The following is an 18,275-nucleotide window of genomic DNA, read 5'->3' as shown; positions in this document are numbered from 1 at the left end:
TGTGTATTGAGTCGTGATCGTTGATACCAAATCAAAATATGAATACATGATTGCTGTCAGTGCTGGCTTTCAAAAGCTTTTGTGAAAAGTAATTATGTACATATAATTGTAAGCTATTTCAAATCAATAAATACTGATTTATGATTTTAATTGAGATTTCCACGATTGAACTAACGTTTTGATAAGATCACCACTTTAACATCATAATTAATACCAGGATTTCAACTGTGTATTGAGTCGTGATCGTTGATACCAAATCAAAATATGAATACATGATTGCTGTCAGTGCTGGCTTTCAAAAGCTTTTGTGAAAAGTAAATGCTCCAGAATCAATAGTTATCTTGTATGAACACTGTACCTTTAACTCACAAATGGGGATTTTTGCAGTGTGACTGTCAGTTGCTTGTATTAAGTACTGCTTATATGAATCCTCTTGGTGAAAGTGGCTGAAGGGACTTTTGATGTGTTGAGTGTGCTTGAACATAAGAGCCAATAATTGTTCTTCACTTGACACTTCCTGCTCAACCGAACTGGAATAAATCTTATTGTAGTTTTTCCTTATGACATGCAACTGTCTGCAACAAGAATAAAAATAATTTAGGGGCCTTATTCGAAAAACCTCATAAGTTGAATCTTGTACTCAACAGCCTACCTATTTCTTTAATTACATAATACGTGATAATTATTTTTTGTTTATTAATTGACAAGTGGTTTATGGGTTTAACGTTGCATTTAACAATTGCAGATTGTTTCATAATAAAATTGCTTGACTGAAAACCCTTTTATAATTGTCGTTTTTTCTTTTCAGGCCTTGTTCGACAGTGGAATAAGACCATCCTCCAAGGTAAATAATAAGTAGTTTAAAGGTTATAAATAGTGTGATCGTTTGTGAACATACATTTTACTATTTAAGTTTATTTTAAGCCCCTGTCCATTGAACATTATCCAATGTATGCTAAATTTGCATCTCTGTTATAATCAAAGATAAGAACATTTATTTTACACTGAGAACTATATCCTTTGTGAGAATTACATAGAGTTATGTGAAGGTTCAAAAGAGTTTAGTGGTAGTGGAATACTTACATACATATAGTGTAGGTTTGTCACAAACGTAGTGTACATACTTGATTTGCTCCAGAGACATTGCCCATAAGCATGTAAAGAAACTGTTCAATATTTAGTTACCGAATCTTTTATATCTTTGATATATTGATCGATTTGGAACATGTGGAGAAAATTATTATACAATAACCTGTCTGTGTAACATTTGTGGCCCTATTCCTCAAAGGTCAAGGTCACACATAGAGTTTGAAGATCGAATTTGGCAGTAAAACGTCTTGTCCTATATCTGTTACTTTGTCATTCATCATGTTATTTTTATTGACATAAATGGAGATTTGAGACAAAAATGTGGATCGTGGGGGCATCAATGCACATAAGTCACATGTCTTGCTTTTCCAAGAATTTATGGAAGAGGACTGTGGTTCAACATAATGTTATTAAACCATTATTCGGGCGTTACTTGCAATTGTTTAATTCATTTTCAGGTAAGAAAGCACAAACCAAAAGATTACCCCACTTCTGGAGGAAATGGCATACTGCAATCTTACTTTTTTTTCAATCCCAACCTTCAATATTGTTATAATTTCAAGCCTTTTAAAGTCTCCTTTAGTTTACAAGTATTACATGTATTATAATTGGCAATAAATAATCGGGCTTTTAATTTGGGTTTCATTTAGAATTGATTGGACATACATTATAAGCCAAATAACAATATTACATGTATATTCAGTTTTGTATCAAGAAGGGATACAAATAAATTGACACAGAAAAATAGTTTTTAGCTCGGCTGTTTTCAGAGAAAACCCGAGGTATTGTCATAGACAGCTTGTTGTCCCCTGTCCGCGGTCCGGTGTCTGCTGTCCGCATTGTGCTAAAACCTTGATGTTTGTCTCTAAAATCAAAGTGCTTTCACATACAACTTTGAAACTTATATGTAGATGCACCTTGATGATTTCTACACGCCAAACCCATTTTTGGGTCACTAGGTCAAAGGTCAGGGTCACTGTAACCTCTAAAAAAAATAAAAAAATATTCTGACAATCTTTCATTAATTAGCGAGGCTGTTTTCGGAGAAAACCCGAGCTATTGTCATAGCCAGCTCGTCCGCCGTCCGCCGTAGGCATCGTGCTAAAACCTTAACATTGGCTCTAAAGTGCTCAAGTGCTTCCACCTACAACTTTGAAACTTCATATGTAGATGCACCTTGATGTGTTCTACACGCCACACCCATTTTTGGGTCACTTGGTCAAAGGTCAAGGTCACTTTGACCTCTAATATCAAACTTTAACATAGGCTCTAAAATCAAAGTGCTTCCACCTACAACTTTGAAACTTCATATGTAGTTGCACCTTGATGAGTTCTACATGCCACACCCATTTTTGGGTCACTAGGTCAAAGGTCAAGGTCACTGTGACCTCTAATATAAACTTTAACAAAAACCTTAACATTGCCTCTAAAATCAAAGTGCTTCCACCTACAACTTTGAAACTTCATATGTAGATGCACCTTGATGAGTTCTACATGCCACACCCATTTTGGGTCACTAGGTCAAAGGTCAAGGTCACTGTGACCTCTAAAAAAAAAAAAAAAAAAAATCTGACAAGCTTTCGCAGCCGAGCGTGGCACCCCTTATGTGGTGCTCTTGTTCAAAACTGCACCCGCAGCTGAGCGTTGGCACCCGTTATGAGGTGCTCTTGTATAAACAATATTATAGTCTGCTCACTAAGGGATATTCAAGCATGTGTGATTGGTTACATCATCTTGTCAGATTTGAGCACACACTTACCCAAAAATTACTTTGACCAGTTTCATATGAAAATGGGCTTTATGCCATAAAGGGCAAACTTAGCTCAAGACCAGCCTTCACATCTGCGCGCTGACTGGTCAGAAGACAAGCTTCTCTTTCTTCTAATGAAACCGGGAAACCTTTTGTGAAGTTTCCAACAGCTTAGGTCCTTAGCAGACTGTGCAGGCTGGTAGGGAGCTATGCTAGACACATGTCATAAGACCCATGATGTGGCTTATTTCTTGCTTCAGATCAGTGAGTTGAAAGATGAGCATATTCATCACCTCCTGAAGATGACCAGGGACTTTACAGAAATCTTCTATAGGGTAGGTGTATTCATTCTTTATAAAGGAAAGAGCTCATTGAAGGCATGTTTCATGCTTCTGTACATTTTCCAGAATTTTTATGCAATGACAGTTTTATTTCCTAACCTGTCTGATTGGTATATGTTGGTTGAATACGCATGAGTCCTTTATGGAGTTTCTTAAAGGATTTTTAGGGTTGTTGGGTATATAACTTTATGTAACAATTTGTTGTGGTTACCTGCCCACCCACAAAAGACTGTCTCATTATTATTTTTGCTCTCAGCTGAGAGAATTTCATTTATATTCAACAAATGTGTTTTGATAAATATCATATACGGGTCACTACTCATTTGTAGAGTAACAATACAGAAAAGTACAAAATCCAAGATTTTAGGTTTTAGTGGGTTTTCAAAAAAGAACGACTTATCTAATCTTAAAATTTGTTTTAGTGCAGAAGAGATGGAAAGCCCTTAGCCCCCTATTACAAGATCTATGGAAAACGTCAATGTGGTCAGTGTGAGGGAAGGGTTATTATTTGTCGCCTTGGAGATGACAGTGACCGGGTTACTTACTACTGTGAACAGTGCCAGACTAACGACCTGAGCAAGCAGAGGTATTCAATGTTTGGCAATTTTGTTCATATAAATGTAAGTAATGTTTTTAAAAGTGTCCGGAGGTCGTAATCAACTATGGTTTATACTGAAAACTTGTCCATGTTAAAGTATTTATGAATTTATTGTTGTTGCGTTTATGAATAAATAATTATGCAGAAAGACACGGTTTGAGTTTGAAAGAAAAAAACAACCTATGCTGTCAAAGGAGTCTTAAATAGAATATTTAAGTGTTTTCAACACAAACCTTCCTTATTGTTGAGTGGTTTATTAGATGCACATATTCCTCAAACAGAAAATTCAAGTTTTCATAAATTCTTTTATATGTTTATAATGTTTGAAGTTTAACATATCCTCTACTGAATGTAAATTTGTCAGGAGAGCATATTTGCCAAAATAAATTAAGAGCACTTACGCTACTTTCTGCATTGAAAATATTTCAGTGTTAAAATTATGGTAACTGCTTCTTTCTTAATTTTGTATTGTTTTAAAAAAGACATCTCAATTTGGAGTTTTGTTTTGTTTTACAAATTTTATTATAATACTAATAAGAAAAATGGAATACTGAAATTTGTTTATTATTTTAATAAAACAGTTTTTTGCTTCTCCTGAAAATTTTACACTACTTATTACATTCAGAAAACAACATGTGTTCGATTATGTCAATTTGGAAAATTTGGTAAAAACATTATTTTTACCAAAAAGGTTGTCTTAATATTTTAATAGTTGATGTATGTCATCTTAATACACACAAACATGGGAAAAACTAAAAAATTATAAAAATGTCAGTTACATGACTTATTACATTCAGTTGATGATATGTTCTTTAACAATTAAACCAGAGGTTAAGATCCTATAACCTAGTAACACATGGAGTTGTAGTTTTGCATTCCACCCTTTTAAGAAGACAGCATGTTGCAGCTGCAAAATTTCTGCTCCAGCCTTAACTATTAAGTATATTGATGGATTTTTAAATTAACTAGCCTATATGTAAACCATCATAATATAATGTGTCATGTGTTATGTCTGTCGCCCTACCTAAAAGGTCAAGGCCACAATAAGAGGTTACATATGACCATTAAACAGCTTTAAAATCCTGTCTCAACCTTGACATTGCCACATATATATGGATTTTACAATAACTATGCACAAATGGAAACCAATGTTGTACGAAGTGTGGGGTTGTGCACCTGTGTCCGTACAAGCCTGATTGGACTGAAACATTTATCATGCAAGTTTAAAATTACTGACCACAAATTACCACTATGAGAGGACAGTGTGTTGCCTGTAACACCCAAATCACTATCTTTAAGGCTCAAGGTCACATTAAAGGTCATATGTCAAATTTAGCAATAAAAAAGTTTTTATGACTGTGATATGGCCCAGTTTATGAACGTTTATATTGATTTTCATTGCTGGCGTATAAATAAATGTAGGGGATGGACATCATTAAAGTCATGCATGTGTTTGTAAGCTGGGGGTAATGAGACATTTTTAGCTTGACTATTATATATGAAATATATATAGTGGAGCTATCCTACTCACCCTGGCGTCGGCGTTGCCGTTTCCTTGTCCGTTTGCGTGCAAATGTTAAAGTTTGCGTACTACCCCAAATATTTCCTGTGTCCCTTGACATATTGCTTTCATATTTTGCATACTTGTTTACCATCATGACCCCAACCTATAAACAAGAGCCAGTGATTTTTTTTGATTTTTTTGTTACAGCCTGTGCCATTTGGATTGGGAAAATTAGCGCGATAAACCATGAAATTGGGGAAAATAGCGCGATAAACCATGAAATTGGGGAAAATAGCGCGATAAACCATGAAATTGGGGAAAATAGCGCGATAAACCATGAAATTGGGGAAAATAGCGCGATAAACCATGAAATTGGGGAACATTATAAATATGATTATAAGAACAGAATTAAAATTATTTAAGTATGTTTGACAGCATTTTTATGCCCCCCTTCGAAGAAGAGGGGGTATATTGCTTTGCTCATGTCGGTCGGTCTGTCGGTCGGTCTGTCGATCCGTCCACCAGGTGGTTGTCAGACGATAACTCAAGAACGCTTGGGCCTAGGATCATGAAACTTCATAGGTACCTTGATCATGACTCGCAGATGATCCCTATTGATTTTGAGGTCACTAGGTCAAAGGTCAAGGTCACGGTGACCCTAAATAGTAAAATGGTTTTTGAATGATAACTCAAGAACGCATACGCCTAGGATCATGAAACTTCATGGGTAGATTGATCATGACTCGCAGATGACCCCTATTGATTTTGAGGTCACTAGGTCAAAGGTCAAGGTCACGGTGACCCGAAATAGTAAAATGGTTTCTGGATGATAACTCAAGAATGCATACGCCTAGGATCATGAAACTTCATGGGTAGATTTATCATGACTCGCAGATTACCCCTATTGATTTTGAGGTCACTAGGTCAAAGGTCAAGGTCACGGTGACCCGAAATAGTAAAATGGTTTTCGGATGATAGCTCAAGAACGCATATGCCTAGGATCATGAAACTTCACAGGTAGATTGATCATGACTCGCAGATGACCCCTATTGATTTTGAGGTCACAAGGTCAAAGGTCAAGGTCACGGTGACCAGAAATAGTAAAATGATTTTCGGATGATAACTCAAGAACGCTTTTGCCTAGGATCATGACACTTCATAGGTACATTGATCGTGACTCGCAGATGACCCCTATTGATTTTCAGGTCACTAGGTCAAAGGTCATGGTCACAGTGACAAAAAACGTATTCACACAATGGCTGCCACTACAACGGACAGCCCATATGGGGGGCATGCATGTTTTACAAACAGCCCTTGTTATATTATAAAGTGCTAATTTAATGTGTTCTTACAATGAAGACAATGTTAAGTTAATATCCTTCCACATGCATATTGAACTTGCAATAATCTATATAGATTCTTAAATATACCATTTAATCATAACTTCTTTAACAGTAAGAATTTAAATCAGTATTTTTTTAAAATTAAATATCATATGGTGAAAACATTAACAAATATTTAAAAAAAAACGCTTAAGTGGTCTTGCTATGTCAATGATGTATTAAATGGAGTTAAAATAATTTATTTCATTTCTTTACCTTTCAACATCTTGCACTTGACATCCTCCGTTCAATAACATAATAAAGCAGAATATGCATATGAATCTGATTATACACAGATCCACTAACATCTATCTATCCACTATTATAAATCATATCATGTTTGTCTCTTTCCATTTTCAAACGATGCTCATCTTAAATGCATTAACTTTGTGAGTACCGGTAGACTAACTCCAATTTCCCAACACTGATTTCCGTGATGCACATTCACTGTGAAGATTTCTAATAAATATTTGTTGTTTTTATCTCAAAACTTGTATTTTGCGTTAATTGACACACGCATTAAATTATTCTGTAATAACCATATGATATCCGTTGTTAATTTGAATGTTATTTATCATTTTCACCGCTCATCGCAAATTTCTCGTCTGCTTGCCGCCATCTTGGACGTGTGTAAAAACAGGCATTTACAATCGGGATACATCGACTATCGTCGGTATCCTCCGCAATATAGAGAGAGATGTGGATAGCAACGTAAAATCGTATTCAGCTAAATTCGCGAGCAATACATAAGTCAGTTGTCGTTCAGCGACGACTCGACAAGCTCGATCCGCACTCGTTCGAAATTATTGCTAAATTACATTGTAATCTTATTGGCTTTATTGGGAAAATTTTGTCTTTTTTGGGAAATTTTAATCAAATTTTTGGGAAAAAACGTCATTTTTTGCAATTTGGAAGCAGCCGAATATAGGCTGTAATTTTCGGCAAAAAAAATCACTGCAGAGCAGACAACTGTATCAAGCATTTTGACAGAATTATGGCCCCTTTTATACTTAGAATATGCATATTATTGATAAATGTATGTTAAAGTTTGCGTACTACCCCAAGTATTTCCTGTGTCCTTTGACATATTGCTTTCATATTTTGCATACTTGTTAACAATCATGATCCCAACCTATAAACAAGAGCAGACAACTGTATCAAGCATTTTGACAGAATTATTGCCCCTTTTATACTTAGAATATGCATATTATTGATAAATCTATGTTAAAGTTTGCGTACTACCCCGAATATTTCCTGTGTCCCTTGACATATTGCTTTCATATTTTGCATACTTGTTTTCCAACATGACCCCAACCTATAAACAAGAGCAGACAACTGTATCAAGCATTTTGACAGAATTATGGCCCCTTTTATACTTAGAATATTTATATTATTGATAAATCTATGTTAAAGTTTGACAAAACAACACTTACCTTACATACCACAATGCACTCCACCCAAACCATCCCCCGCGCCCCCCCCCCCCCAAACCCCCACAAAGCCCCCCACCCCCCCAAAAAAAATTGTTTTTTTCCTTATTTTTGAAAGATCATCTATGACTTGATCACACACCCACATTATACCCCCCTGTACCCGCACCCCCCCCCCAATTTTTTTTTCTTTCGTATTTTTGAAAGATCATCTATTAAATGATCACACATCCACATTATACCCCCCCCCCCCCTCTCCATGATGGCTTATAGTCGAGCGCGCTGTCCTCTGACAGCTCTTGTTACAAAAATCTTGTTTGTAAACATTTGAAGTTGTGCTTATAAGCCCAGTGCAAATAACTTATGTCAAGAAAATTGTATTCAAGCTTGTCAATCAATGATTTTCTTCTGCTCTCTTTAGAAAGCTACCATCAAAGAACAGTTTGCTTGGTTGGGTGAAAACCGGAAGTGATGTCATCACGTCTGATCATGCTGCATGGACGTGCACATTTTGCACATTGATCAATATGCCAACCAGTTTGTCCTGCAGTGCTTGTCTGAATGCTAAAACATCTAGGAAGTCATCCTGTTCATCATCATCTGCTAGTGGGCAAAGTGGAAATGTTTCTACTTGTGCTTTGCTTTCCAGTAATGTCCAAAATGTTCATAAAGTCAACAAAAGAAAGTCTTCAGATACTTATAGCTCAGAGGTGAAAACTAAAGTGCCAAAGTTGGAAAGTGATGTTGGTGAAGCACGTGTAATTTATCCACACAATTTAAATCAACTGCAGACATCACATCAGAATCAAGCACTTGTGCTGGAACCTCCCCAACCAAACAGTCAAAACAAAAGCGGTGTAAATGGCAAATCAACAGCTGCTGAAAAGACTAGCAATCCTCAGAAGCTAGAATCAGATTGTAAAATACCATCATGTCCAACACACCAGAAGAAGTGTAGCATGAAGGAAGTAAGGAAGGAAGGTCAGAACAAAGGGAGATGGTTCTTCACCTGCAATGTGCGCACATGCAATTTCTTTAAGGTTTGTAAGCATTAGGAGTTGTTAATGCAGTCATGAACGATGATTTTGGTCTGATTTGATGTTTAAAAATTTAACCACATAAGAGGGTCCTTAAAATGCTAAAATCAATATAATTATATCATTATGTGTTGTGTGTTTTTATTAGCTCACCTAAGCACAATTTGCTAATGGTGAGCATTTGTGATTGCCTTTTGTCCGTTGTGCGGCGTCAACATTTGCCTTGTTTACACTCTAGAGGCCACATTTATTGTCCAATCTTCATGAAATTTGGTCAGAAGATTGGTCTCAATGATATCTTAGATGAGTTTGAAAATGGTTACGTTTGCTTGAAAAACATGGCTGCCAAAGGGCGGGGCATTTTCCTTATATGGCTATATATGGCTATAGTAAAATCTTGTTAACACTCTAGAGGCCACATTTATTGTCCGATCTTCATGAAATGTGGTCAGAAGATTCATCTAAATAATATCTTGGACGAGCTAAAAATGATGCCTGTTGGTTTAAAAACATGGCAGCCATGAGGCGGGGCATTTTTCCTTATATGGCTATAGTGAAACCTTGTTAACACTCTAGAGGCTACATTTATTTTCAGATCTTCATTAAACATGGTCAGAAGATTTTATCCAATGATATCTTGGATGAGTTCGATAATTGGTTTCGTTTGCTTTAAAAACATGGTCACCAGGGGGCGAGGCATTTTTCCTAATATGGCTATATATGGCTGTAGTAAAACCTTGTTAACACTCAAGAGGCCACATTTATTGTCCATTCTTCATGACATTTAGTCAGAAGATTGGTCCCAATGATATCTTGGATGAGTTTGAAAATGGTTATGTTTGCTTGAAAAACATGACTGCCAAGCAGTGGTTTTTTTCAGTTTTGGGGGAAGGGGGTCGGGTCCCTTGAGAGGGGGAAAATTCGCGCGTAAATGAAAAAAAAAGGGTGAAATTTCTATGCTTAGCTAGTAACATTACAAAATCAAGTTTTAACACTATAATTCACCATACATAGGGAGAAAAACATAATTCAAACTCTTTTATTCATTAACATGTTATGTTCATGTTCAAAGTTCAACATTTCTGGGCTTTTCAGCAAATTTATCAATTATTCTGGTGACCTCCTCTTCACCAAGTCTCTCCGTGTGCAGACAAAGTCTGATCAGAAACTTCAGTGTAGCTTCCCCAAGCCTGTTTCTCTGTGGCGTGCAAAGCAGGTTGAGCAAACTAAACAGTCTTTCAACACTCTTGACCCGACGTTTCTGGCGTTTCACTGCCGGCATTTGAAGAAGACTGACTTTTGAGTTGTACTTGTTTGAAAAGAATATCAATTTATTTTTAAGTTAAAACAGATTTGTCAATTTTTTTACGATAGCTTTTGTTGTTGTGCGACATGTTGGAATACGTTTCGTTTGCGGTAGATGTCGTAAAGCGATAGTCGTGATAGTGAACTACGTACGGTTTGCGGTAAAGGCTAAAATAAAGTAAACACGCGGATGCAGTTCAGGAAAATTGTAGTAAATTTGTAACGAAAGACAAATTTAAATGAGGTATTGATTAAAATTGAATAACACTTCCAAGAGGGGAATTTTAAAAATATTTGGGGGAAAAATATATACTCTAAAGATGGGGGAATGGGGCCGAATAACGCCGAATATTTCACAAAAAAAACACTGTTTTTAAGGGGCGGGGCATTTTTCCATATATGGCTACATGTATTTATGGCTATAGTAAAATCTTGTTAACACTCTATAGGCCACATTTATTGTCCGATCTTCATGAAACTTGGTCAGATGATTCATCCTAATAATATCTTGGACGAGCTAAAAATGAAGCCTGTTGGTTTAAAAACATGGCAGCCAGGGTGCGGGGCATTTTTCCTTATATGGCTATAGTGAAACCTTGTTAAAACTCTAGAGGCCACATTTATTTTCCGATCTTCATTAAACATGGTCAGAAGATTTGTCCCAATGATATCTTGGATGAGTTCAAAATGATTTTGGTTGCTTTTAAAACATGGCCACCATGAGGGGGCGGGTCATTTTTCCTAATATGGCTATATATGGCTTTAGTAAAACCATATTAATACAATAGAGGCCACATTTATTGTCCGATCATCATGAAACTTGGTCAGACTATTTGTCCCAATCATATCTTCGATGAGTTTGAAAATGGTTCCGGTTGGTGGAAAAACATGGCTGCCAAGGGGGCTTGGCATTTTTCCTTATATACTTGTAGCTTTAGTAAAACCTTGTTAACACTAGAAGCCACATTAATTGTCCGATCATCATGAAACTTCAGTCTCAGCCAAACATGTCCTGTAAAATTTTGTAAGGTCCGGCCTGTCGGTCAAATTTACAGGACCGATTGTCCGGTGAAAAAAGAGAACAAATTTGTTGGTTTGTATAGGTTTGTTTACAGCTCTGAAAGTTTTCTGAGGTGAAAAATAGCGATAGCATCTTTATACACATGCTTTTCCGTACAGCCTAGTCGCTTAACAAGATCATCATAAATCTGATTATTAAAATTTAAATGATAGACATATTAATTTGTGTGGTTGTAATAGCATTACTAATGTTTAATAAGGATAATTGTCATTCGAACCGTTATTATCTTGGCTGTCAATGTCCATGCATGAAAAAGGCTTGTCGTCATTTATCAAGGCCGTCGTTGGTTTAGGCCGTATTGACCAGACTCATATCTGACAAGTATCAGCTACTTTCTTTTTAAGCCCCCGGATCGAAAGGTCGGGGGTATATTGTTTTTGGCCTGTCTGTCTGTCTTTCTTTCTTTCGTTCTGTCTGTCATTCTGTCCCAAAACTTAAACCTTACAGTAAAGTTTTTCAATAACTTTTGAAATATTGAACATAGCAACTTGATATTTGGCATGCATGTGTATCTCATGGAGCTTCACATTTTGAGTGGTGAAAGGTCAAGGTCATCCTTTAAGGTCAAAGGTCAAAAAAAAAAGCAGCGCATTAGGGGGCATTGTGTTTCTGACAAAAACATTTCTTGTTGGAAAATGTTCTTAAGATATAACGAAGGAGCGATTCCCGTTTATATTTACTGTTAACATGCGTTCAACATTATTTTTAATATGTTTTAACTAAACTAGTACCATGTATGGCGTGTATAATTATTAAATGTAAGATACAAATGTGTGACCTTGAAATTAATAGCTCTTTAATCATTTATCATTTTATATCATAAACACCTTGATCCCACCAATAAAACCAAGTTATTTTACTATTATATTCTGTAGCTGGTAGGTCCTGTAAAAAAAGAGGAGGTCCTGTATTTTTTCCCATTTTACAGGACAATTTGCCCAGTTTGGATTTGACTGAAACTTGGTCAGAAGATTTGTCCTAATGATATCTTGGACAAGTTCGAAAATGGTTCCAGTTGCTTAAAAAACATGGCCACCAGGGGGCGGGGCATTTTTCCTTATATGGCGTCATGAATCATCATGAAACTTTGTCAGAATATTTGTTTAAATGATATCTTAGATTTGTATGAAAATGGTTCTAGTCTGTTGAAAAACGTGGCTGCCAGGGTGTTCACTAGTCATGAAAGTTGGTAAGAACATTTTGTTCTAATGACATCTTGGGCTGCACAGAACAGGTCAGTTCCTTTGAATCTCAGGTAAGCGACTTTGGGCCTTTCAGGCCCTCTTGTTTCAAATACTTTTGTAACCCAAAAATTGAACATATACAAAATAGACACAAATATTCATATCAATATCTGTTGAAAAATCAATCATTTTGCTCATACTAGTATTCAGGAAACAACTCTTTATAAACAATCATGATAATAAGGAAGAAAAGTAGCACTTGTGTGGTCATTTCACATGTTGGCTAGTTGTTTTTTCCCTAGGCTTGTATAAAGTTTTATTGCAAGTGTTTTGGCATTAATTAATTAATCAAACAAGTGTCTTTAACCAGCGGTTTTAATTTAACAATTTGGGCTTCTGAAGATATTTATACCCCTACATTTTTTGTGGGGGGTATTTTTTAGTCACTGTTGGTCAGCCAGGATGCATATATTTATGTATCAAGCAATACTATTGAACTTTAAATGTGTCATTCACATGTTGTGGAGCTGTGCAAGACATAGAATATTTGTTGGCTATTGATTAAATTCACAAGTGGTGCCGTGTTGAGTGAAAATAATTTTTTTTTTATGGAAACAAGTGAAAAAAAATGGACAATCTAACAAAATCAACAAGTTTTCTTTTTTGCTTTTCCATGCGTTATTACATTTTTGAGGATTCAACATTAGAATTACGGGTAATACTGATCTCATAATGTAAAAATAATGACATCATTTCACAATGAATATATAGATAATTTTCAATGATAGTTATCAGTGATATGAATAGTGAATTACAACGTTTAAATTTCTGATATTTTCCTGTAAACCACTCAAATATCTTAAATTTATAGAAATATGTACTTGAAACATGGATTGGATGTTGCAAATCTCAGTTTTGTTACCATTGTATTCCCTCAGTGTTGTTTGCAGTGGGCAGATGAGCAGTTCCCTATATGTGCAGGTCATGGGCAGCCATGTACCATAAGGACTGTGATGAAGATTGGGCCCAATAATGGACGAAGGTTCTTCACTTGCAAGCTGCCCAAGAACAAACAGTGCAAGTTCTTTGAATGGGCAGAAGGCTATGATTGAAACAAGCAGCCCTCCACTTGTGTATCTGTGGTTGTTTCATTCACTTTCGCGGTTTTAATTCTATGTCTTGAAAAAAATTCACATTGTGAATGGCTGGTGTTTTAATTGCTGTATTTGTGTACAAAATTATGTGTTCAATTGTTATATAGCCCTGTGTATTTTATATAATTTCGTTGTTACTTTGTGATGCATTTTTATTATGCCCCCCTTTGAAGAAGAGGGGGTATATTGTTTTGCACATGTCGGTCGGTCCGTCGGTCGGTCCGTCACCAAATGGTTTCCGGATGATAACTCAACCACGCTTAGGCCTAGGATCATGAAACTTCATAGGTACATTGATCATGACTGGCAGATGACTGTCGATTTTCAGGTCACAAGGTCAAAGGTCAAGGTCACAGTGACTCAAAATAGTAAAATGGTTTCCGGATGATTACTCAAGAAAGCTTATGCCAAGGATCATGAAACTTCATAGGTACATTGATCATGACTGGCAAATGACCCCATTTGATTTTCAGGTCACTAGGTCAAAGGTCAAGGTCACAGTGACTGGAAACAGTGAAATGGTTTCCTAATGATAACTCAAGAATGCTTATGCCAAGGATCATGTCACTTTATAGGTACATTGATCATGACTGGCAAATGACCCCTATTGATTTTTAGGTCACTAGCTTAAAGGTCAAGGTCACAGTGACTCGAAACAGTAAAATGGTTTCCGGATGATAACTCAAGAATGCTTATGCCTAGGATCATGAAACTTCATAGGTACATTGATCATGACTGGCAGATGACTCCTATTGATTTTCAGGTCACTAGGTCAAAGGTCAAGGTCACAGTGACTCAAACAGTATAATGGTTTACAGATGATAACTCAAGAATGCTTACACCTAGGATCATGAAACTTCATAGGAACATTGATCATGACTGGCAGATGACCCCTATTGTTTTTCAAGTCACTAGGTCAAAGGTCAAGGTCACAGTGACTCGAACTAGTACAATGGTTTCCGGATGATTACTCAAGAACGCTTATGCCTTGGATCATGAAACTTCATAGGTACATTGATAATGACTGGCAGATGACCCCTATTGATTTTCAGGTCAAAGGTCAAGGTCACAGTGACTTGAAACAGTAAAATGGTTTCCTGATGATAACTCAAGAATAATTAGACCTAGCATCATGAAACTTCATAGGTACATTGATCATGATGGCAGATGACCCCAATTGATTTTCAGGTCACTAGGTCAAAGGTCAAGGTCACAGTGACAAAAAACGTATTCACACATTGGCTGCCACTACAACTGACAGCCCTTATGGGGGGCATGCATGTTTTACAAACAGCCCTTGTTTTCATGATATTTAGATTACATGTCAATTCTTCTTTATGCATCTTTTATGGGTATATGTTGATTTTATGTTTAGGTAAATATGTACTTTGGTCTACCTCATTGTTTTAAAATGTCATAGGAGTTTCTCTTATATGCTGTCTAGTAAATACAATTGCGCTGGAACATGAGAAGTTGTTTAACTAAATCCTGATATAAAAATGTTGAATGCTTTTCATTCTACTGAAATGCTTGTAAACTGCTACTGCCAAAATCCAATGAACCCCTCTTATGCCATGCCAATTAGTTAATTGTTTGCCTGTGTTAAATTGAAATGGCCACATGAGTATATTTGCAAACTTTGCCAAAAGCTACAGAAACGGTCATGTAATTGTTTTCCTTTTTATGTCCCCCACTATAGTAGTGGGGGACATATTGTTTTTGCCCTGTCTGTCTGTCTGTTGGTCTGTTGGTCTGTTGGTCTGTCTGTTGGTCTGTTGGTCTATTTGCGCCAACTTTAACATTTTGCAATAACTTTTGCTATATTGAAGATAGCAACTTCATATTTGGCATGCATGTGTATCTTATGAAGCTGCACATTTTGAGTGGTGAAAGGTCAAGGTCAAGGTCATCCTTCAAGGTCAGAGGTCAAATATATGTGGCCAAAATCGCTCATTTTATGAATACTTTTGCAATATTGAAGATAGCAACTTGATATTTGGCATGCATGTGTATCTTATGGAGCTGCACATTTTGAGTGGTGAAAGGTCAAGGTCAATGTCATCCTTCAAGGTCAGAGGTCAAATATATGTGGCCCAAATCGCTTATTTTATGAATACTTTTGCAATATTGAAGATAGCAACTTGATATTTGGCATGCATGTGTATCTTATGGAGCTGCACATTTTGAGTGTTGAAAGGTCAAGGTCAAGGTCATCCTTCAAGGTCAGAGGTCAAATATATGTGGCCCAAATCGCTTATTTTATGAATACTTTTGCAATATTGAAGATAGCAACTTGATATTTGGCATGCATGTGTATCTCATGGAGCTGCACATTTTGAGTGGTGAAAGGTCAAGGTCATCCTTCACAAGGTCAAGGTCATCCTTCACAAGGTCAAGGTCATATATAGGGGGACATTGTGTTTCACAAACACATCTTGTTTATATAATTTATTGCACCAGAATGTATAAAACCAATGTATCGCTATTCATGGAGATCTAACGATGCTGAATCTATATCTCTTCAGAAATTTGTTGAGATCTCTCATTTAAAAAATAATTGTGTTATTGTTTCACATGCGACAAAGTATGAATAAATTCCTACTGGAAATATTCAAAATGCTGTTTTTTACCAAAGCATATCTATAGAAAACCTACCAGCTTTTCCTGTCAGAATTTATTTACAATTTGATTCGCCCATAAAAAATCTTTACATCAATTAAGAGCTCCGAAGGTTCTAGCCTTAGTCAGTTAAAATTGGATAACCAGCAAAATGTAAACTTAGAGACGTCACAATACTTTATTAAGTTTTAAGAGGTCTTCAAAAATATGTTCTTGTTCTACAGATTCAGTATCGTTTATAAAACTTCATTGCAACGTTACATTAAAAGTTGATATCACTTTGCTTAATGTTCTAATATGGCTTCTTTTTAAATAACAAGGATGTCAAAAATAGTTAATATTGGTTCTTATGCTTTAGGTTCTAGCATGTTTGATATCCAACGATCAAGAAAGTAACCCAAGACGATTCTTTAGTGATGCTGTCTTTGGGTCTCTTCCAAGAAATATCTAAAACGCACATGACCGAGTTTTTGGAAATGCACATGCATCTTCATCCTTGAAAAAATGTACGTGTATATATAATGTGTTGACTTTGTAAACATGTCCTCGAAGAAACTTCAGTGAGTTTAAAATTTGAAATATGCTTTAGTACACTGGTTTTTTAGACACCATGAGCACAAAGTGCTTTTAAGATAAGCCTGTATCTGTCTTTGTGAGTCATGTATCTTCAAACTTTAGCTCATTATTACACCAGAGGCCACATTTTTAATCCAGTCTTGGTCAAACTTACTCAGAATGAATTTTTGCTGAGTTCCAATATAACTTGGTCAAGAAGTCAATTTTTTGAGAGAAAAAATTGTTATCATTGTAGAGGCAAAATTAATGACTCAATATTTATGAAACTTTGTGAGAATGTTTATCATGACAATATCTAGACTGTGTTCAAATCTGGGTCATGTGCGTTATAAAGCTAGATCACTGGGTAAAATCATAGAAAAACCTGGTTATCACACTATAGGCCACATTTATGACTCGTTCTTTATGAAAGCTGAAAAGAATAGTTATTTTGGCCATAACTAGGCCAAGAGCATATCTGGTAAATGTGTGTTTCAAAACTAGGTCTCTAGGTAAAACCTTAGAAGAAACCTTATTACTGTAGAGACCAGGTCTATGATTCAGTGCTGATGAAACTTTGTCAGAATGTTTATCTTGGCTGAGTTTGATTCTGTTTCAAATGCATAAAAATGGGTAACGAGGTCAAATAGTACATAAACTTTGTTATCCTTGGATAGGCTATATTTATGGATCATTTTTTATGAAACTTTGTCAGAATGTTAATCTTGACAATATCTATGTCTAGTACGAATCTGGGTCACGTGCATCAAAAAACTAGGTCACCAGGTAAAATCTCAGAAATACCTTGTTTCCCAACACTAGATGACACATTTATGATTCAATCCTGATGAAACATGGTCAGAATGTTTATATTTACAATATCTATCGTGTGTTTGAATATTGGTAATGTGTGTCCAAAACTTGGTCACCAGATCAAAAACTTTCTCAACTTTTTAGGGGCAACACTAATTGTACTATTTATGAAACTTGGTTTATCTGAATAATACCTTAGTCAAGTTCAAAACTTGGCCATATGTCCAAAACTAGGTATTGTTTTGACAATTGGTTTCTAAAACTCATGTAAGCGCTTCAGAGCCATAGTGGCCGTCTTGTTCGTGAAACTTCTACACATGCATTATTTGACTACCTAAAAAGTATTTGACTACCTACAAATGAACTAATTTATTATCAAGCAGTCTTTGAAGTATCTAAAAAATAAACACTTCAATAATTGAATCCTGCAATT

At 36.0% G+C, this 18,275-nt stretch overlaps 1 protein-coding gene across 1 annotated transcript in view; it reads left to right on the top strand.

Annotated features, from left to right (window-relative positions):
• Positions 1-16,466, top strand: part of LOC127877185 (endonuclease 8-like 3) — a 45,480-nt gene extending 29,014 nt beyond the window's left edge. The window contains exons 5-10 of the mRNA XM_052422847.1: positions 809-844; positions 3,100-3,174; positions 3,603-3,766; positions 8,516-9,134; positions 13,652-14,285; positions 14,431-16,466. Of these exons, the coding sequence (XP_052278807.1) occupies positions 809-844; positions 3,100-3,174; positions 3,603-3,766; positions 8,516-9,134; positions 13,652-13,813 (1,056 nt within the window). The 3' untranslated portion in view covers positions 13,814-14,285; positions 14,431-16,466. The remainder of the gene's footprint in view (positions 1-808; positions 845-3,099; positions 3,175-3,602; positions 3,767-8,515; positions 9,135-13,651; positions 14,286-14,430) is intronic.
• The last annotated feature ends 1,809 nt before the right edge of the window (positions 16,467-18,275 follow it).

Source organism: Dreissena polymorpha, chromosome 4, assembly GCF_020536995.1.
Source record: "Dreissena polymorpha isolate Duluth1 chromosome 4, UMN_Dpol_1.0, whole genome shotgun sequence".
Lineage (NCBI taxonomy): Eukaryota > Metazoa > Mollusca > Bivalvia > Myida > Dreissenidae > Dreissena > Dreissena polymorpha.
Note: the sequence above shows the minus strand (reverse complement) of the source record. Positions and strands in the feature narration are given on the sequence as shown.